The sequence below is a fragment of the Python bivittatus genome, unplaced genomic scaffold (genome assembly GCF_059951505.1).
Source record: "Python bivittatus isolate LINGU-HERP-01145 unplaced genomic scaffold, Pbiv_v1 ctg000020_np1212, whole genome shotgun sequence".
NCBI lineage: Eukaryota > Metazoa > Chordata > Lepidosauria > Squamata > Pythonidae > Python > Python bivittatus.
The window spans coordinates 97374630-97396620 of record NW_028277030.1 but is presented as its reverse complement, the minus strand read 5'-3'; the positions used below and the strand labels follow the sequence as shown (position 1 = coordinate 97396620).

General features: G+C 40.1%; 2 protein-coding genes across 6 annotated transcripts in view; both read right to left on the bottom strand.

Moving 5' to 3' along the window:
* Nucleotides 1-8365, bottom strand: part of RASGRP3 (RAS guanyl releasing protein 3) — a 60272-nt gene extending 51907 nt beyond the window's left edge. For both annotated transcript variants that reach the window (XM_088144873.1, XM_025166565.2), the window contains exon 1: nucleotides 8077-8365. The gene's annotated coding sequence lies outside the window, so the exon portion shown is untranslated. The remainder of the gene's footprint in view (nucleotides 1-8076) is intronic.
* Nucleotides 8366-19238: 10873 nt separating this feature from the next.
* The window catches only part of LTBP1 (latent transforming growth factor beta binding protein 1), a 217763-nt gene continuing 215010 nt past the window's right edge, over nucleotides 19239-21991 (bottom strand). For all 4 annotated transcript variants that reach the window (XM_007420643.4, XM_025166547.2, XM_025166552.2 and 1 more), the window contains one exon: nucleotides 19239-20218. In XM_007420643.4, coding sequence (XP_007420705.2) covers nucleotides 20049-20218 — 170 coding nt within the window. In that variant the 3' untranslated portion in view covers nucleotides 19239-20048. The remainder of the gene's footprint in view (nucleotides 20219-21991) is intronic.

Below are 21991 nucleotides of genomic sequence, written 5' to 3'. Positions count from 1 at the left end.
AAGTGGTTGGGCTTAAAGGCATCTGGAGGACCTGATGGAAAGAAAAACCTTCTCTAGATATGGCAGCATGAAATGTCTTGCAGGGTCCAGAGATAATGTCTGGACTCTACAAAAACAAAAGGCGTGAACTTGAAAATGTGGAACAGTTCGCGTTATCGGTGATGGGTGTGCATGAACGTCTGTGCCTAAGGCCATGGAACTAAGAGAACAGAGAGAATAAAATATTTATTGGATGACCTTATTACATGGCTAGGAGTTCAAGATAGCATAAAATAGTACTTTTTCTCCAAAGATCCCCCCAAGCAGAGCTGTTCTGATGTCAGCCCCACTAGGCAGACCAGAAAGGAAATCACAAGAAGGCTGCAACTACTTTTATTGAGAATGGCTGTAATAACAGAATCTTGCAAGCCTGATTGGGCTGTTGTTCCCCCTCCCCCTCCTCTTCCTCCCCCTCCTCCCCCTCCTCATAATTCAGTGAATTAGGGAGGCATCTGCCCGAGCTGCTTCCGAATGTTACCTCGCTGTTCTGGACTTAAAAAATATTCCAGCCCCTTTTGCTGAGCTAAGGATTCCTACATATTTCCCTCAAGCTCACCTTGCTTACTCTCTCCATCACAGGATCAGTGCTTTGATCAAACAATAACAACTGTGTTGCATCATTGCAACACAAATTTTTGTACATACATGTCATGTCACAACATAGGGGCACAGCCTGCATCACAATGGCACAATCCTGCTTTTGTCATTTTTCCCCTGGAGACTTTCTCTGAAGATGACTCTGCCTGCAGAGTCGAGAGAGAGCGACTGGCTCAAGGTGAGCTTCCGTAGCTGAGGGTGGACTTGGACCTGAGTTCCTTGACTCACCTCCACATCACATTGTTTCCCATTCCCAATTCTTCACAAAACAATTTGACCTCAACCCATCATGACTGCAGCTTCTGCCGACCACAATCATCTTAATTCTGCTCTTGCTAATAGGCAGCACCAGAAGCTAATAAAGGAGGAGAGTGCAAAAGAGGTCATCCTGTTAGCATCCTGACCCCCAAGCAAGTCTTGGAGCAACAAAAACTCCCTAATCTCTTCTCCAAACAAATGGGAAATAAAATAATTTCTAGTAATCCTCCCATCCCCAACTCTGTTGCATTGTACGAATTTATTATTTTATTTTACTTTATTGTGTTTATATGCAGTTGTAGATCAAAAACACTGTTAAAATACAAAGCAGAAAACATATAAGCTGTTCAAAACAGAAGTTGAGCACGACTGGATTATGACCAGATCTAGCAGCTCCTAACAGTAGACTGCTGTAGCTGAGAATTCAGCTGTGTTTCAGGGAAAGTTGGAACATTGATCATTGCACCCTTGCCACTTGTGCGCATTTGTTCAAATGGTTTGCAAAGCAATCCATACCTCTAAGCAGTTGCCATGAAGGAAACTTCCTGGCTCCAAATACATCCTTCCTCTGTTGCATTTAAGGGCCTTTCAATAGCTATAATGGTGAAATGACCATATATTGATATCTTTACCGCCAAGCTCTCCAGAGAGTAAAGGAAAGCTCTCTGGGACCCAAGGCAAGCTTCTCAGATGGATCCTCCAGTGGTAAGACAGTCAGGGGCTGAGCCCCCCTCCCCACGCCAAGGTGGCAGAGACTGAGGGCAGAGGGAGGGCCACAGGGCTGCAGCAGTGGGGCTGAGCCCCATGAGGAGCTCAGGAGAAGAGGAACAGAGCAGGCAGCAGTGAGCATCAGGGAAGCTGCCAGGGCCTCAGAAGACACCACTTCCATCACTTGGTTGGACCCGTCCTTGCCCTGATTCCAGGTGATCTGATCGGTTAGTGGAGGAAGGGGGAGTTGGTTACTCGGCTGCTGACTGAGGAAACAACTGACTTGGAAACAGCACTGGAGGAGAAGGTAGTCAGCAGCAGCTCCTCCCTCCTGCCTTCTTTCCATGCTGTTCCTCTATTATAGCTCCTAGGATGGCTCCATGAAATCAGATTGAAAGTGTGGGGTAAACACTGGAAAAGGAAAGCACCCCCCTATGCTTGCAAGCTCCCAGGCAGCTGTCTCTCTTGCTTTCACTATTTGTACAGCCCTGCACATCTAATCATGGTTCCACATGGCTATGGTAGCTGGAAAGAGGAAGGGAGAAACATGTCTATAGACAGGCAGCAGGAACAGGATACTGATGGGGCAGGGAACAGAACAATGGTCCCTAGAGTCCAGGAGGCAGGATGAGGAAGAGTTATGGCCAGTGGGAAACCAGCTTGCCTAGCATAGTAAGCTTTCCATTTGCTTTTTCTATCATTTGAGACCTATTGAAAAAGAGATAAATCAGCTCAGCAGCAGCGCACATGTAGAAAACGGCACAGGGGCAGAGCGACTTCTGGAGTAGGGTTCGGAGCCTGTATGGATGGGCCCTTAGACCAACACCCTAACCACCATGCTTCATTTATGTAGGGGCTGCTCTGTGCAAAGTCTTTACAGGAGGCAGCTTTCAAAGGAGTTGCAGGAGCCTCAGAAAGGATGTGGCCGCTTTAACACTTCAAAGAGGATGGCTTTCTTTGCACTAACATGCTCCCTGAAGCTCTTCTTTCAATACTTTGGACGACCCTAGAAAGGCAGAATTCCTTTCAGTGTGCACTGTTGATATGCGCAGCAGTTCGAGTAACCAGGATCGGTGCAGGCACATATAACAATTCTCCTCAAGTTGACCACATTATTTTCTTTCTTCCTGTGCCCAGAGTGGCCACCTGTTCTGGCAACCAAGCTGCCTAGCTTGCTTGCCACTGGCAAAATATTCACAGCTACAGTGAGGGCATCCCTGCAGGCTCTGTTGCAACTTACCATATCTACTATTCCTATTGACCTACTTCATATCTGTTATGTCTAATCCAGTCTCCCTCAAACTGATCCTATATTTCCAGGAACGTGGCCTTTGGTGAGAAGTAACTGTCAGGACAGCAGTTCAAACGTCTACATTTAAATGCTTTCCCATACCATCTCTGCCATCTTGTGACCTGCACCCAACTCATTTAATCCTCATTCTGAGGGATTTTCCTAAGCAGACCACAGGTTATAAATGCTTGGCTTTGAGGGGTAAAAAGGTTTAATGTATTACTAGCCTGCACCGTTAAGATAGAAAAAGAGCTCACGTTGTTCCCTCAGTCAGGTGGTGCCCACAGTTCGTGAAGTGCAGCACGATTAACATTCCACATTGACAATGTCAGAGACATGGAAGAAAAGGCTCTTTATCTTCACGTTGCTCCTGTCCTGTGGCAACGTACAACCCTTCATCATAAGACACTGATGTACAGATGCAACTGGGAAATCCTTTTTACCACTCTTTAAGATGCACTCATTATTAGGAAGATGTTTGAAATGTTTGCATTACTGTTGCTAATAGCTACATAAATTCAGTGTTGACATCCCAAGTGGCTAGAGTTCTTTGAGGAAGATTCCTCTGAGAACGCCCCACAGCATGGACCTCTCCCTGTCCACCTCTGCCTTCCATGCTAGTAGACTCCAAATCCCCTCCCAGAACATGAGGCATGATTGGGACACAAGGAGGCACAGTGGCAAGAACATCCCACCTTCCAGTCAACTAAACTGGCCAAGAGAATTTGGCACATGTGCAGGAGACTGTTACTTCCCTTAGCATTGCTCAGGTGGTATCATCTCCTAGCACTGCTGTGCAGGCCCAGTCCAAGAAAATGCTCTGGAAGTCTGATGCTGCAGCACCAGGCATATGAAACAGCCTTCCCTGGCCCATTAGGTGGGTGAAGGATTGCCAACAAAGATAGAGGCAAAAGAACTTCTAACCCAGCTAGAAAGTTTTTATAATGCAGTCATGCAAAGATGGATCCCAAATGTAAGAACAGGTAAGAAATGATGATGGGGAATCAATCCTAGGCTGAGTCTGTAGTGGGAGGCTGTTCACCAACAGAATTTGGAACAAAGAGCAGTGAAAGAAAATCTTTCCTAAAGGTCTCTGAGTAAACAAAAGGGGGAAAGAACCCTAGCATGGACAGAAGCGAGGGGATGGAGGAAGGAGGAGCAAGACAGAGAATGGCGCTCACTGCTGGATACACTGTATTTCAAAGCCTGTAGGCCTTGGTTCTTGGTATGGCCTTCCACCCAAGGAGGGACGCCTTTGAGAAATGTGGATTAGCCTGCCCTCCACCGGCCCAATCAGCACTTTCAAAAGTGAAAGGGTGAATTGGACCTTTTCCCAACACTGAGCAGCCATTGCTTGAAGAAGGAAGCGTCTGAAAAGAAATGAGTATTAAGTATGTGTTCACTGGAGGGAGAGAGAGAGAGACAGGGAGAGAGAGAGAGAGAAGATGGAGAGTGTAGGGAGGACAAAAATGGCCTTGGGGAGGAAGAGGGTGGCTCACACCACCTCAGCTCTATGTGAGTGAGCCACTATGTGGAGGAGGCACACAAACTTCATCATGAGTTCTTCGGTTCATGTGCCACATAAGCATTAGTGCTGGTAAGAATTCTTGATCTGTAAACTGGGGCAAGAAGTTCTAGGAATGTGGTGGGTATGTCCTGTTATTTTCTCACCATTTTTAAAATGTATTTTTGCTGGGCCAAGGGCTTACTAGCATTAAACTACAGCTCCCAGAGTTTTACACTTTGATATACACCACAGCATTGTGTGGACATAACCAGATTGGAGAAGGTTAGGGTCATGCACACACAAACAATTTCAAAAAATATGTTCTTGTTTTCAGAAGACGCCGTTCAATTTCTTCAGCCAAGCAACAAGTAATCCCGAAGGGCCATGGAGGGAAGGCAGTTTTAATCCCTAATTAAAGGAATTAAAGAGCAGTCCACCATGAAATAGCTGACCCCCATCATAGGCATGGATACAAGCCACAATGATGTTGGGTACATTATGACATCATTGTACAAGACACATTATGAAATTTGCAAATTACATAATTTACATCAATGGTGTGATGACATCAATGTGCACACAATGACACTAGCTCTTCTTGCCCCTCTCTCCCCCCAGATGCCCATATCCCCCATTGCTCTATTAGTATTTGTCTCGTAGAGATATGTATGCAGACACTACCATCCCACTGTGCTGCCTTTCCAGCAACAGACTGAACAGGTCACTACCACAATTAGAAGGGCAAAGTTGAACCATCAGACATGTATTGGGGTGGACTCGCAGGGCCAAAGCAAGCCTTTTTTGCCCATAGATAATACAGAGAATGGCAGCAACAAGCCATGAACAGAACCATTTTAGCCACATGATTCAGCCAAGAAGGGCAATAACATTAGCTGTGGTTTGAGGATCACCCTGAATCTTTGCTATTGTTCTACTGCCTATGCAACCTTATATTTAATGTCATGAGTCAGACACAAGACAGGACGTACATCGTGAGTGAACAAACCCAACAGTTCTTCTCTTCCATCAGCTGAAACTCATCAGCAGGGATCCAAGGAAGAGGGCAGCCAAAGGGTGAGATTTTTTAAAAAACGTTTCTGCTTAGAGTGACCAAACTCCTGCCATATAATCCTTCATATGGCCTTAAAAAGCCTCTCAGTTTCCAAAACCAATTAGCTCTGCAGCTCAGAGATCTGCCTTTGAGGAATGCGGTGCTATTTGCGGAATGTGGGCTGACCAAATTCTTGGAACAAATAGCATTATGGTGGTTGGGGAGATCTTGCTCAATACTGTATGTCTGTGCTGGCTTCCATTAGAACCTTTGTTTTTCTCTCCACACACCTGCATCAGGAGACAATGGGCAGACCAGCTTTCTCCGACGTGACGCCTTCTGTTTATGGGAGAGCACAACTGGCTGGGAATTTTGGAAACTGTAATCCATTTCATCCAGAAGACACCTAGAAGACACCTTCAAGATCCCTTCCATTCTGTGATTAGAAAGTATAATATCTGAGTCCCAAAATGGTGATAATGTTATGGGTGCTTTCATAAAATGGCTGTAGGAAGTACAGTCAGACCCCAAAATGCCATTCAACAGAAGAAAAACTGGTGAGGTCACTTCCTGCTACCTGCTCTATTAGTACTCCCAGATGCGCCTTACCACCACTAAGATTTAAAAAATCTTTCAGGGTTTACATTCTAGTTTTTAAGTGTTTCCGGATCAATTTCACATCAATTTTTACAACACAGAAGCGTTTTTGTAATGCAAGACTATATGATTTGGACCTTGCCTTGCAATGTGCCTGCTTTCCATTTACTTTAAAAAAATTAAAACAGTGTAATCAAACCATGTTAGACAGGGAGCCTGTTATGAACTAAAGGAGGTGCCTGCAGGCACAAGAATGCCTCCCTGTTGCATTCATGTTCCTGCAAACATAGATAAATGCTTGGTTCCGTCCAGCAGGGCTTTTTAATATTCCCGTGTTCTTATCTTACTAACTTACACCACTTCCTACTTTTATTTTGTTATTAGGTAGACAAGCAACTGTAATGTGGCTCTATACAATCTTGTACGTAACTCTCCTTTTAGAAATATCTGCTGAGCAATAATAAACTTCTTCAACCTTCAACTTCCAGAGATGCCTTCAGATTTGTTTCCCAGAGGCAACAATAAAGCTTCTCCAAAAATGTATTTGATTAAGCAGAACAGACAGAAGGCCTTTACTTAATCCAATCATGGTAGAAATACGTCATGGTAGCACAATTCTGCCATGATTTTACCTTCATCTCACACCTAGCCCATGAATGAGGTAGACTTATGTAGGTCATCCCTAGCTGTACTAGTTTTTCCTCCTTCTCCTTACACCGTCCAAAGGGAGCCTTAAAGTTTCTAAAATGTGATCGGTTGGGCTTTGTCATCTCCCCATTAACTTGGAGGGGAGTAAGATGACTGCCAGTGCCGGGGAAGTAGGGCAATAAGAGGAATGTAAGGATTGGTAAGGTGGCAGGCACATTCGTGGCAGCGTGGAGCTAAAAAAAGCCAAGATGAAGTGAAGAAGGATGGGGCTTTAATCGTACAGTGGTGGCTGCCATATTGATTTTTTTGACAATCCCCCCCCCCCAAGAGGTTGGAAAAAGGTCACCCCGGAACTGCAAGTTAGCCACTGAAATTAGAGTGCTGTGTTGAGAGAGACGAGAGCAGCGGGTACTTTTCAGGTCTCAGACCACATGCAGCTACAGCACTGGTGTTTTCTACTGCCATAGAGAATAAACGGGTCCTGCATGTTAAGCCTATCTGCCATTGTTTCAACCCCACGTTTTCAAACAAATATAGCTATCCTGATAGTATTCATCACCACCAGTTTATTTATATTTCATTTTCTACCAAATTATGCTCTAAGTGGCTCATGAGAATAATAGAAATCAAAACCGCTATAACAAGTTCCAGAGCAACAGCAACAGCAACAACAACAACAACACAGCTTTGGGCCATTGTAAAGCCTAACACATTTATTGTGGCATAAAATGTTGTGGATCACAGTCCACTCTCACAGTCACCAGTGTTTCTTAATGCAAGTTCTGAATCCACGTAAGCAAGCCAGCAAAATCCATGAAATTAAAAGGTTTCCCCAGGCCAGTTAAAGCAAGAAGCCCCAAGGAGATCTTGCAGACACATTGCTAAATGGTCTCTAGGTGCTTTTCACAGCAGGATCAGCCCTTTTAAGAGCAGACGTTTAGATCGTGTCCCCCTCTTGCAATTATTGTGATATTTGCCACAAACTAAGCACAACAATTGTTTAGCGGTGTACTTTTTTTGTAACGTAAACGTGAGTTATTCAAGAGCACAGGCTTTTGATGTTGCCAGACTTCATCTTTCCTCAATTTATTACAGTCTCTTTTTCTCTCTACAGAAGGTCTGACATAGCACCCCTATTTGCACCTTAGCTTCTTCCACTTGAGACTCAACTTCCCCAGCAGGTTAGCATCCAGATGCCAAAGTACAATTCCCACCAGCCCCAGCCAACCAAAGTAATAGACCCAGGGATGGAGCAGTGAGCATAGTAAGGCAAAACCATGGGAGGAACAGATCAGGAAAGACCACCTTATTTGCATCTCTGTTAAACCTAGAAATAAAAATGTAGAATGGATACTTTACCTCTGTGTGTGCATTACCTACCTGCAGTTCCCTTTCTTCTGCCCCAGATTTTTTTTCTTCTCTGCTGCCTAGCACACTGACTAAATCAGGATTTCTTCATTCCATTATCCTTCTCTTTCAAGCTGCCCTTTTGAATACTTCTGGAGGACAAACAAAGGAATTGTGTTCAGTTCATATTCTTAACAACAATGGCAACGCTTGTGAGTCTTGAAGCTCAGTGCCTTCCAAATTGTTTGGTAAAATGGCAGCCGCACTTCCTCTGATTCTTTCCTTGGTTGGTTTTCCTGCCTCCAGAAGTGCTTTTTCCTTTCCTTGTACTATAAATAGAGCTCCCACAACACAACTTATAATAGCGAAGACGGCAGGAAATACAGGAAAGCAAAGGAGCGACCTCATCTGTGTTGGCTGTGATGAGAAATGAAGCATGCAAATAACTCATCTTACGCATATTTCCAGGATCTACCACACAATAAACCCAATATTCATCGGTGATCCCATTAAACCAGTGTTGTCCAAACTTGGCCACTTTAAGATGAGTGGACTTCAACTCCCAGAATTCTCTAGCCAGCCATGCTGACTGGGGAATTCTGGGAGTTGAAGTCCACTCATCTTAAAGTGGCCAAGTTTGGACAACACTGCATTAAACTATTCTGGCAGGAGCTTCCAAGCAATGTTATTAATGCCAGGGTTGCAAAACTGACTCATTTTAAAACTCTCTGCTGTAGCTACTTTTATTGTTTTCTTGGCCAGATTTTGAGAGTGATATGGGAAGCCCACCATTTTTCTCATCTGTTATAAATCAGATTAGTAGGTATGTTGCTTCCAGGTTAAAGTTTGGTGCAGTGATAGAGGCTTTGGGCAATTTCTTTGTGTAGTGGGAGTATTTGCCTCCTTACTGCTTGATTCTACTTTGGATATTATGGCAGCAGAGTAGATCTTTGGGCCTGTCACCACTTCCAGTCAGAATCATATTGCAGGAACAGAGGAAGTGGTGACCATGGATGTGGTCATATCCAAACAAGCCTTCAGAAAAATAGTGCCAGTCATTATTGATAATCATTTTGAAATTGAGAGCTGGGTATATAGCCCATGCATGCATTCAGTATCCTTTGAAATCTGGGCTTCTAATTTTTTAAGAACAGGCTTACCTATTTTCCCACCATTTTTTCATTTATTATTACACAGCAGAGCTAAACATTGAGCTGGAGATCTGCATAAACAACTCGCATCTTATGAATTCATCATTCAGATCTGTTTGTGGTAAAGCTATACCTCAGTTCTTTGTGGGATTTCAGCTGTTTAATTGCAGCCTACATCAGCCTTAGGCACATGTTACTCAGGCAAGTATTCATCGACAATGGAACAGGAGGGCAATTACTTTTGCAGTAATGAACTATGAATGTCTTCCTCTAAGTTGAGGTTACAATGTCTTCTGGAGGAAGAGAAAAGCAGAAGAAGAGAGAACAGGATGAGACAAGGAGATATAAGGGAAGGGAAGGCTAGAAAAGCAAGTCATTTCCCAGACTGACCATAACTTTTATTAATTCCAAGAATGGTAAGAAGGCAGGTCAATGAGAAGCAACAGCAGGGTTGGCTGAGATATTATGCTCCTCAGCCTGCTTCCAATGGCTGGATTCACTCCACATGTTAAATTTAGTTATTGAATGTATCCATTTTCTGGATTCATACAGTAATTTGAATTGTTTACTACAATGGGCTGGGTTTGTACAGTCCACTAAGCTTTGTACACAAAACTCTATGATTAAAGCTAATCTAGCATGTTGTGTGAATACAGCTGTGAGGTTTTTAGTAGACCTGTTGTGCAAATTCAGGCAATCTGCTGTCTGGTGTCCAGATTGGCAGAATGGTGAGTCAAAGTGTCCATCCTTCTAGATCAGGTTGGCCTACACTTACTGGTTTTCTCCATTTTCAGACAGGTTTGAAATGGGAACCAAAACTGGAACTTTTTGCCTACAAAGCCTGTGCTCCATTACTACTGTAAATTGTAATCTCTCCCCAAATTGGTATTCAGATGGAATAAGTATAGTAGGATGAATCTGAGGCTGCAATCTGCAATCATAATTATTAGGGCTTCTAGGAGAGGCTTGACATTCTCGTATAATACACTATTTTCCAGCAATATCAAATTATGAGAATAACATACCTGAGAATTCAGGTGCTTTCCAGCAGGAAGGAAGAGAACCATTATCAGTGAAATCTATATAAAGTTCATATACATACCCTTCACGAGCTGTTGATATGTTTCTGTTTGGGAGGTCTTCCTCAGGCTTCTGCTCTTTCTTTAGTTGAGTTCCTGGCCAGTGCCTGACTCACCGAGGCCCTGATTACAGCCCATCTGCTCACCTCATAGGATGACTCACCTCTGTGGATGGAAGACAAGGAAAGAGCAACCTTGACTAAATGGGTCTCTGTGGCCTTCCTAGTGACTAACCAGGTAAACATTTTTTGTTATGTCCGACAGCTCCTGGCTTCTGGATAGTGCTTAATGTCAACGCCTGAATATGTGTCTGTCATCTTTTAATAAGGGGCTTTAAATCACTGGTTGGAAAGAAGCTCTGAACAGTTAAGTTCATGGTTCTCTTGCTTGCTTGTTTTGGAACTTTCTTCCTCATCTGGAGAGCTCGAGAAAAGTTCCTCCCGAGAGGATTTCCTCCTGTCCTGAAGCCATCAGACATCACTAACTGATCTCCTGTTTAAGGCTCTCCCCCCTCTTTTTTTTTTTTTTTTTTTAACTTTTAGTATTTTTCAGAAATCTTTGACCGACAGGAATGAATGAATGCCATAAGCCTACCAGCATGACACATTTTATGCTGCATTAGTCCCCTGTAGAAGTTTCCAATCTGAAAATATAAAAAACAAATACTGTATTCATAATAAATTTCAAATGCCAATTACATGATGGATTTCAATTCAGCTTGTGATTCTGTAACGCTCTCATTCTTTGCAGACATCAAGTGCTTTCAGAATGGTGTTGCCTGAATGCTTGCATGTCTGGAGGTGATAAAGAAGATCTTCAGCCAAGTGCTGCTCATGCTTTGCCAGTCTGTCCTAGTGCAGAGCATGGCAGCCACTCATGCTCACTTTTGCAGGATCAAGTTGCCCATGCAGTGAACATTTGACATAGAGCGTCCAGTGTTTTCAACATTAACCAGGATCGCTTTGCCCTCCCTTCACAAAAAGCAGAACAAATAGATTTTTAGTGTTCTTCTCTGCCCTATATAGTCACAGTACACACATTTGTGTGTACATGTCTTTGTGTGTGCATGTGTGTATAAACAAATGCACAGTGAAGCCTCAAAGAAGCCTATAGCAGTATACTGAAGCCTCAAAAGTTTCCTGCTCACCCTATCTGATACCAGATCTGGATTGTTGTGTAAACCCATGAGAGGTGCATTACAACAAGCCCTGTGAAGTGTGATGTCATAGTAAACTTTGTGAGAGAGTGCTGTGATACCACACAAAATAACTTCCTACTGCCTTTTCCAAACATAGTAGCAATGATCACAATGGCATGTTATGAAACTGGCCTAAATAACTAGGAGGAGTTAGAAGGAGTCATAACAAACAGTCTCTCCAATGGGAAAAAAAAGAAGTCCATAAGGATAGGATAAAATCCTTTGATTGTGTATTTCGTCTGTCCTGAAGCAAAGCAAAAACAATGCAAATCCATTTTCTGAGACTGGTGAGAAACTTAAGGAAATGTCCCTTCTGATGTGTTGTTCAAAGAGAGTGTGCGATTGATGGCGCATATGTTGTCCAGTAGGAAGAAAGAAATCACCATCTCAAAGTGATTATTATCTAGTTTGATTATGGATTTTGATTAACTCAAGATACTGTTTGGCCCTTTGTTGTTTTCACCACTGGTAACTCTAATATGGTGCTTGTAAGTATTTCTCTTGGTGCCATTAGTATTTTTTAATTAAAGATTCTTTTAAGCTAGCATATTTCAGAATGAAGGGTCACTCTCCGCATTATTTTTATTTTCTTTTTAAAAATAATAATTTTATTAAAGATTATATTGTACAGATAAAACTAATACAAAGTATAAAAAATAAAAAGTGCAAGAAAAAAGAAAGAAAAAGAAAGAAAAAAAATTAAAAAAGAGAAGAAAGAAAAGAAGTAACTTCCCCCTTTGTCCCAGCAAGTATAAACAACTTTAACAACTTATCACCATCTCTTAAAATACAACAAACAATCTCTTCATCCCATATCTCACCTCATTCTCTATAAACAAATCTTTAAAATCTCATCATCCATCCTAATCAGCAAAAGTCCATTAATGGTTACCAGAAATAAACAGCCTGCCGACTTGATCTAATAAACCCACTTGAATTCCTTCCTTTTACCTTTATATCTTATTTTTTTATCATTAAACAAATCCCCCCAAACCTCATCATTCAAATCTAGTCAGTAAAAATCCAGTAAAAGTTATCAGAGATAACAACATAACTATTTTAACCTTAATCAGATAAATTTAAAATACAGCAAATAAACTTTTTCCCATATAACTCTTTATCTATAAAAAAAAAAATTAAAACATCATCATCCAGTCCTGGTAAAAAACAAACAAACAACAACAACAAAGCCATTAAAATTTTCCAAAAATATCAACCTACCTATTTTAACCTTGGTCAAATAAACCAACTTTATATTCCTTCCCCTTGCTCCCAACAATCTTGGTCTGTAGTCCCTTTAAATAGTGTCCAAACACTTGGTTTCTTTTCATTTTCTCTTTGTTTTTTCTCACAAAATCACTGACAGCATTAAGAAATCTCTTTTGTAAATCCAATATAGAAAGGTTACCCAAGACACTCTTCTGGTCTATTATTTGTATGTCCTTTCTAGTTATCAAAACTTCAGCTGGTTTCATGTGTATATTCAATATTTCATCTTTTTCCATATCTTCCTTGCAGCTTGTCATTTTTAAGTCCTCATTTGAATCAATTTCAGTCTTGTCCAGTAAAACTTGTTCCTCTTCCATAACATCATTTAGTCTATCAATAATGGCAGAGATCTTTAAAACTAACTTCTGAGTCCATTGTTTATAAATATCTCTCAGTGTATCCATTGTTAAAAGATTTTACTCCATTCTACATTATCAGATCGAGTTCAAGTATTCTTCCCCTTTAATTATAATCTTTATTTCCTTCTAGTACCCTCTAGTGTCCAACCTTCAAAGCCCCATTTAATCATGTTTTTCTTCTGAATGCAAAAAACATGAATAGTTTCCCAAGAGAAGGATTCTTCTATTTAATTTCAGAATGTTATTAAATCCATCTGGACCATTAGTCAGTTTATAACTTTCTAAAATCAACACTCCAATCACCCTTTTGCTGTTAATTAAAAAAAAATATATATTTTTTTAATCCTTAAACTCATACTTAAAACTTCTTTCATAGAGGATTGAAGGAAACTCACCCAGTGAATACCATAAAACTTGCCATTCTGGAAATTCTCAATCTGTAAAAAGAAATAAAAAATTAATTCCAAAGTAATTAAGAAATTAGGAGTGGCCAAATGTTATGTCCTTAGAGGCAACATTGTGCCTATGAGCTTCAATGGAATCCCTAACTGCCAGCTGCTCAACTCACTAGCAGATCACAAAAACCATTGGTTCCTGGCATCTACTCACGAGGAGCCACTGTCCGGAGTATGTGTGGACAATCTCACAATCTCTCCTTTATCTGGAGAGATTTTGCCTGCCCAGGTTTGGCATCTGGCCACTGATTGCAGCATAATGTTGTTCCCACTTCTTCAGGGATGTCTTCAGTTCATCATATCCTCACCAGAAGTCCCATTATTTTTATTTTAAGAATGCCTCTGGAAAAGCATTATTAAGGAATAAAAATGGTGCACTGCTGCAGCCTAGTGCTGTCTCAAAATGTGTCCACCAACTAGAAGGTGTAGTAGGAAATACCTCTGCGTTTTTGTAAAGAGATGGTTTACAATTGGCTTTGTCTACCATGGCGGCCATTTTGTAAATAGGCAGCATGCTGAAGAAGCTCCTGTATTTTATAAGACAGCACACAACATGCTCTCAAAATTTCTAAGATGCCTACTGGCTGCAGAAGATAAGGGTAGAGGAGTACAGGGATGGCCTTGAAAATATGTGCCATGAATTAGGAAAACATGAATTTAGCCCAGAAAAAACAGAGGAAGGGGTGAGAAAAAAACTTAAGACAGACCCACCTTGACTTTGTTTTGTATAAGAGGGAGAGCAGGGGAAACACTGTCAGGCTTCAAGATTCTGTTTCTATAGCTTATACAGGTAGTCCTCACTTAGCGACCACAATTGGGACCGGAATTTAGGTCACTAAGCAAAGCAGTCATTAAGCAAATCATCACATGACTGGACCTGATTTTACAACCTTTTTTTGCAGTGGTCATTAAGTGAATCATGTGATCATTAAGCAAATCATGTCATTGTTAAATGAATCTTGCGATTCCCCATTGATTTTGCTTGCTGGAAGCCAGCTGGGAAGGTCACAAATGGTGATCATGTGACCCCAGGAGACTGCAACTGTTGTAAGTACAAGCTGGTTGCCAAATGCCTGGATTGTGATCACATGACCGCAGGGGCATTGTAACTGTTGTAACTTTGGGCACCAGTCGTAAGTCACTTTTTTAGCACCATCATAATTTCAAACAGTTGCTAAATGAACAATCGTTAAGTGAAGACTACCTATAGTAGATTTCTAGGCTTTCTTGTGGTGTCTGTTTCCTGACATGGTTTACCTCAAAGGGATGACAATGGTGTTTCTCTGTTTTTGGTGATTCTTATAATGATAATACCTCCCCAAGGCACAATCCCATCTCCTCAGCTTTCATTTGAAAGAAGAGTATTACAGAATTTGAGGTATGTGCAGGCAAAATGAGCAGAAGCTGTTCTGTCCAATCATTTTGAGGCTATTAGCCTGCACCTCCTTTTCAATATTTTTAACCAAGGAATGAAATGATAATAATAACTGATTCCCCCTTTGTCTGGAGAAAGAAAATCCTGGTTTATTTTTATACTTTTGTTTAGATTGTCGATGCTAGAGAAGCAAATGCTGTTTCTAGAAAATCAAGAAATTCAGTATGTTACTGTAACTGTGATTGAGCAGCACTATGTCTACCCCCAGCCCCACCGTTCAAAACAAGGTATCAGTAAAGGTATAAGTTCCTGATCTAAGTTTTATTTCATACCAAAAATGTGATTTTTTTTTTGTCTGAGTTTGTGAACATTGGGCTAGTACAGGTAAATCCATAATTATTAGATCCATTATTGGAAGGAATGATCTTCGTTGAGGTTATGGTGGCACTGAAAAAGTGCCTAGTATTTTTATACCCATTTATTGGGTGGAAGAAGCACAACAACTTCATTGCACAATTATATACAGTTTTTTGGATGGCTCAAAGAATTTTATTTTGCTTTAAAGAGAAAGAGCTATGAAGCAATAGCTTGTCTATGACTGTAATAAAGATTTGATTTGATTTGATTTGATTTGAATACCTTTAGGCCATTTGTGGCAGGACATCATCCAGCCAGCAGAACTGATAGTAGACATCCCATTTTCTCACTGAGACACAAATGAAGGGTAGTCAGTGTCTGAAAGTGGAGAGTTAGCACAGGAATGGAAGTCTGCACAGACCGTGCATAAAAAAAAATATCCCTGCTTTCAGAAGAACCTTCTGGCAGCTGTAGTAACTACTGAGCAGCCACTGAAGGGTGATATAAAAAAGAAACAGACAAGCCAAGGTTCAATTGTTTGTCTCACTTGCAAAGGCATAATGCTTTATGCTCAGATCTCAAGAAATAAAAACAATTAATGCCTCTGGTGAATGGAAGGTTCTGTAAAGCAGTCAGGTTTGTGCAACAGGTTTGGCACTGACAAATGTTGTGAAAGAACTGAGGGTGGAACCATCCTTCTCACTTGACTATAACTCAGGGTTTGGGACTTGATAAAAGATCGCTAAGAGTGCTGCATGATCCAGGAGGACGGGGAGATTTCTTTTTATGATACCTAAATTTTGGAAGGCAACGCAAAGGAATCTTTCAGTGAGAAGGCCCGAGTGTTTGAAGAATGAATCTGTAAGTTTGTAGTGAATCAGTGATTGTGGGTGAATAAGAAGACACAGAAATAGAGAGGAATGAGTGGGATCTAAGCTAGGTGCGTCTGGGGCTTCAGGATGTTTTTCTTCTGAGGATCTGATGTCAGATAGATGATTGCTTTTCTATTTTTTAAAGCATCTAATGAATAAACCCTAGGCAATTAGGGTTTTTCCTGTCCCATTCACCCATATTTAATGTTTGCTGACACTTTCCCTTCCAGTCCAATTAACTTGGTTAATTGTTCAGTTCAGGCACCAGTGGGAACTGGATCTCAAATGCTAGTTGCTCACAGGAACTTCTTGCCAGTTTTAGAATTTGTGAAGGAATCATTAAGCAGTAGGTACTTCTGCAAATATACTGATGCCAGGTTAATCGGTTTTTGTTCTTCACTTAATGAGAGGCAGAAAATTGGAGCATATCTATGGACATGCAACACTACTCATTTCTGAAACTGTGTACAGCACAATTTCAGTCATTTAATATCAAGCTCTAGTGGCACCTCAAGGCAGTGCTAGGAAGCGCATAAATCTGACAGTGTCTGCCTAGGCTCCATTTGGACTAAGGTGGTCTATAAAATTTCAATCAATTGATCAATCAATCAATCAATCAATCAATCAATCAATCAATGTTTCCTTTTTTGTTGGCCTCTAGCTTTTCCAGTGCTCCTTTCTGTTATAGGAAAAAAAAAACGTAAGCAAATGCAGCTCATGGAATACCTCCTAGTAAAGTGGATTAAAACAGTAACATTTTAGAATCATCGTAGATAATTGCAAGGTGAAGCTAAGTTTTTGTTTTTTTAAAAAGACTTTGACTCTGAAAGTCATATATAATGAATGAAACTGACATTTAAAAAAAGTATACCATACCACAGTTTCCCAAATATATGGTTTGATTTGCGCTTAGCATATGGTATGAACCCAGCCAATTATGGTTTAATTTTTTAAAAAATGGCTTACAATGTGTGAACCTAGCCAGGTGTATAAGATCCAAACGAATTGTCTTTTTATTAATGTTGGTTCGTTTCTTCTACTCTATGGAGCATCCCATGGAGTTCCACCACCAGTACTAGCAGAAAGGAAAAGCTACTTTCTCTGTTTTACCCTATTGTTGACCTTTATACCCCCCCACCCGACCCCCATCTAGTCTGAAAGAGGCTATAAGAGAAGAGATAAGATGTGAAAATGTTATTCCAAGATTCTCCTGTGGAGAGAACTTAAGCTGAAAGATCACTTCTATTCATAGAAGGAATAACTAGGATACAAATCAACCTGTTTTCTTAAAATGTTCATGTATGAAGCAATACAAAATTATCCCATTCTGCATCATGACACCTGGTTTTATAAACCACTGTATATGATCATCTGTTATTTTTGTTTTTTTTAGTTTAACCACTTTGTTACTGAATCCTATTATAATTAAGCCTAGGGAACGAAAATGATATTCTTTTATTAACTCTGACTTTACATCCTTCTCTTGTTTCCTATGTGTTTAAAGATCAAAGTAAAACTGGTTACCAGCCGTATCAATCCATCTATCTCCAAATATCAGTACAAGTTAATAGATGTTTCTTATCTTACAGGCTTGGGATACATGCTCAGTATTATCAAGCCTGAAAAATTATCAACCCAGTTCTTTGTTCACTGCCAGTGTTGTATTTTTACATCTTTCTGTCTGGCTAGCATTTGTCGCTTTCTGTACTAGCTTAGTGTGAAAAATTGGAGACGAGTAGGAGAAACATTTATGAATACTCTGGCCAGTTTCGTGGCTTGCCGAGGAACAGCAGAAACTTGTTATCCATTGTTGCATCACCCCACCATTCTGTACTGATGGAAAAGACAATAAAGATCTAATGTAAAACAATGCCCTTTTTGTATACTGTCTTTCATCTGCTGATTGGACTTCTTGTTTATTATTTCCAACAAATGTAACAACCAATTACACAATCATGGGAATGTGTGAAAATAAAGATCAAAGTACTGCAACAAAAGGATCTGTCTTCAGTTACATTTAGATAGATGTTACTAAACTGACTAGTACTTTATATTTTGATGGCAGAGAAATCTTTTTCAAATATTTAAATACAGCACAATTTTCTAGGCTTTGCACCAGCCAGATATATCTGTCTGGTATTGCCTCTCTTTCTGCTTAAAGACAGGAAGAGATTTAAATGCTAGGTGTTTTGTTTTCTTTTTTTTAAATAGCATTGAGGCTGCAACTTTAAATGTTCCTTTTTGAAAGATGTCTCACTAACTATGCATTCTATTAAATTGAATAGAATTTACTCTGAAATAAGTGGAACAGCCTGTGATTGGGCAGTAAAATTTAGTTTTCTCTTTGGCAGAGTAATTCAAGAGAAATTTCACAATGCATTATATAAACCTTTTTATATTTTTTACCAACTGTCTGGGATCTGTGTTCTTATAATGTTTTCCAAATTTGGTAACTTTTTAAAGCTGATGTTTTTAGATGTAGGTTACTTTAGAAAATCTATATAGGTCTGAAGATCAGCTGCTGATGTTCATGTAGTGGATGGAGACATGTTGTGCAAAACTATAATGTGGCTTTGTGGCTTATTTAAAAACCATTATTTGTGATTTAGTATTGCATGTACCCAATTAACTGTGGCTTACCTGACAATCATAGTTTAAACAAAGGATGGTTTAATATGATATTTGAACTCAATCATAGTTTGTATCGCTTGCTTTTTACTTCCTGAATATTATGGCCATTCTAATGATGAATGAGTCATCCATTTCATTGCCCAGCTGTAGAATCTGAAATTTTGCATGAAATGGCTCATCCTATGCTAAAGTTTGCAGGCTGCCCAGTTTTCTTTATAGTGAATGAATCAGATTTCTTTTGAAAAACAAGTGTAGCTCACCTTTCCGTTCAAATAGATTGACAAGGAATTAAATTTGCCATGGTCATGAAAGTATCACAAGCAAAAGAAAAACAAACCCTATACAAAACAAGCTGCTGATCTTGAATCATTATTGTCACTTAATATGTCATATTAATTACAATAAAAATAAATGGAATAAGAGGACACTTGAGAAACAGGGCACGCCTTTTTCCTTAAAAAACAGTAGATTTTATTGAGTTTTAATATGTTAGGGTAACCAATACAAGATCTGTGTTCAATTTACAATACAAACAGGGACTCCTCTAGCAGCTTTGAAACTTGGCAAGCCTGGCTGTAACGCATGATAAGTGCAGCAAAAGGCCGTGTGAAGTACAAAAGGAATACAAAAAGTTTCTCTCCGTGGACTGTACATTCTTTTAAAGGACAGTGTCTGCTCCACAGGGCAGTCATTTAGCAATTTTTAAAAGTCACTGGCCGATGTTCCAGACAAAGATGAGCATTACTTTATGTGTGTTTAGAAAATTGCTTATCTTGCCATAGCTGGATCGAAAGGAAAGAAAGCTTCGAAAGGAACATTAGGCAAAGATTTGCTAAATAAAGAAGGACTATAACATATTTTCACAACTAATTGTATGCCAAATAAATCAAGCAATAGTAAAAAAAAAAATAAAAAATCAACCCCTCCCAAACAAAACAGAAACAAAACCCCAAACCCTTCTGTTCAAAATAACAGCACTTATTGCTTATTCCCACAAATTTCATTTATGAACACACAGTATATTTAATTACTTCTTCCACACAGGGAAATGTGTCCATTTGGTCTGTTGTTTTAGTGAAGATGATATATATTAAACCATCACCTTTCACTTTTAAGAAGATATTTTATTGCTTGTTTTTCATATATAGCCAGCCTCTGGATTAGGCACATCCTTAACGCAAGTTAAATATGCTTTTCTCTCTGTTGCCTTTTGTTTATACAGTGCAGAGTATACGGACTTAAAATTAAAGGGCAGCAGCTCACTCCAGGTCACTTTCCGGGTCTGGGTTCAAGGGTGTGCAGTAGTTTGGCTTGTTTGAAGGGACATAGCCCGGAAGACACACACACTTATAAGATCCTTCCGTATTAATGCATTTGGCATTCTTGCAGAGTGACATCCTATTATTCAGTTCATTGCATTCATTCACATCTGGAAGACAAAGCCAACAGGATCAGGTTTGGTACATTTTCTTCAAACAGAGGACAGGTACCCAAGAAAAAATTGACCTAGCAACTAAAATTAATATAATTGAATCACCACAATTTATCTACATATAAATTATGACACTTACAGTAAATACCACTGGTAGCAAGAAAAATACCACTGAATAAGGGAATATACTAACCATCCTTTAAGGTAGCTGGTTGAGTCTCTAACAGATACTGATGGTACAGAAATTTAATAAATACCTGCTTGGCATGCAGAAGCCCAGTACAGCAAGATTAGGAAGGTGTGAGGGCATACTTTGGGTCCCTTCAATTTAGGAATGCCACCTTGAGGACCCAGGAAGCATGCCTTTTCGGTCACAGTGTTTGCCTTTGGAACACCTGACCACTAGAGATTAGATTAGTCCCAACCCTGTGGGCCTTCTGGAAAGTGCTCAAGACCTGGCTGTTTCCCTGGCATGGGGGCTGGGAAGTTAATGAGCCTCAGGTGTTTGTTTTGCTGTGAGATGTTATTCTCAGCTGCCGTTTTTAAATTTTGTGCGATCATATGTTGCATTTATAGTTATTTCTATTGTTGTTTCAATTTTAAATTTTGTTTACTGCCCAGAGTCACTTTGGCAAAAGGGGTGGCCATATAGAAATAAATAAATAAATAAATAAATAAATAAAATGTGTTCCATTCATATTTTCATATGAATAATACAATAACAGAGCCTTAAATATATAGAAAAAAACTTTTGCAAACATTTCCCCAATTTGTACTTTATTATATACATATATATAGTACAAATATATATGTGTGTGTGTGTGTATGCACTGCAGAATACACACACACACACACACAATGCAGAATTGTAGGCAACCCTTTCCCACATTTTATTATTTAAAATGCACTTGTGACTAAACAGAAAATGTATTTGAAAAATGAGGAAGCAAATACAGGTAGTCCTCATTTAGTGACCACAATTGGGACCACCAACTCTCTTGTTAAGCAAAGTGGTCATTAAGTGGGAAATCATGTGACCACTACTGTGCTTTCCTTTTTCCCACTCCTCTGCCCTTTGGAAAGTTCATCCAGTGGCTCTGGGATAGCTGGCTTGAAACTGACAAAACTAATCAGTTTCACACCTTCCACTTTCCTTTGCCTCCTAACCACTCCCTTGCACTCTGGGATAATTAGCAAGAAGGGAATTAACGTTTGTATTTACATTCATTGCAGAGGAAGGGATTACAAGAGAGTAAGCAGGCACACAATGGGGAATATACATCGAAAGCAATGCACTGGTGCTGGAATTCCCGAGCGTGCTATGCGAACAGGCTGGTGTATTCCCCATTGTATGCCTGTTTACTCTCTTGTAATTCCCTCCTCTCTGATCTCTCTGTTCTGCAAGGGAGAAAAAAAAGAAAAACAACAGGTCAGGCACAGGACAATGTGTACTGACAGCAATGGCCATCACGTGACTGAGGGATGTTGCGAAAGTCATAAATCTGGGCATCACAGTAAAGTTATTTTTTTTTTCCACTGTCATAACTTTGAACAGTCACTGAATGAGGCAGTCGCTAAGTGATGACTATCTGTAACTATTTGTGTGGACTTTTTTTTTCTCCCAGCCAGAGTTATATGAGGTTAAACAAAATGGTAGTAAAATGAGAATGTTTTGAAGCTGAAAATGTCGGAACCAGGTAGCCTTGGAAAGGGACAAATATCTTTTTCTTAGACAATTTTTGTATAACCAGTTGTCAGCAATGGGATGTC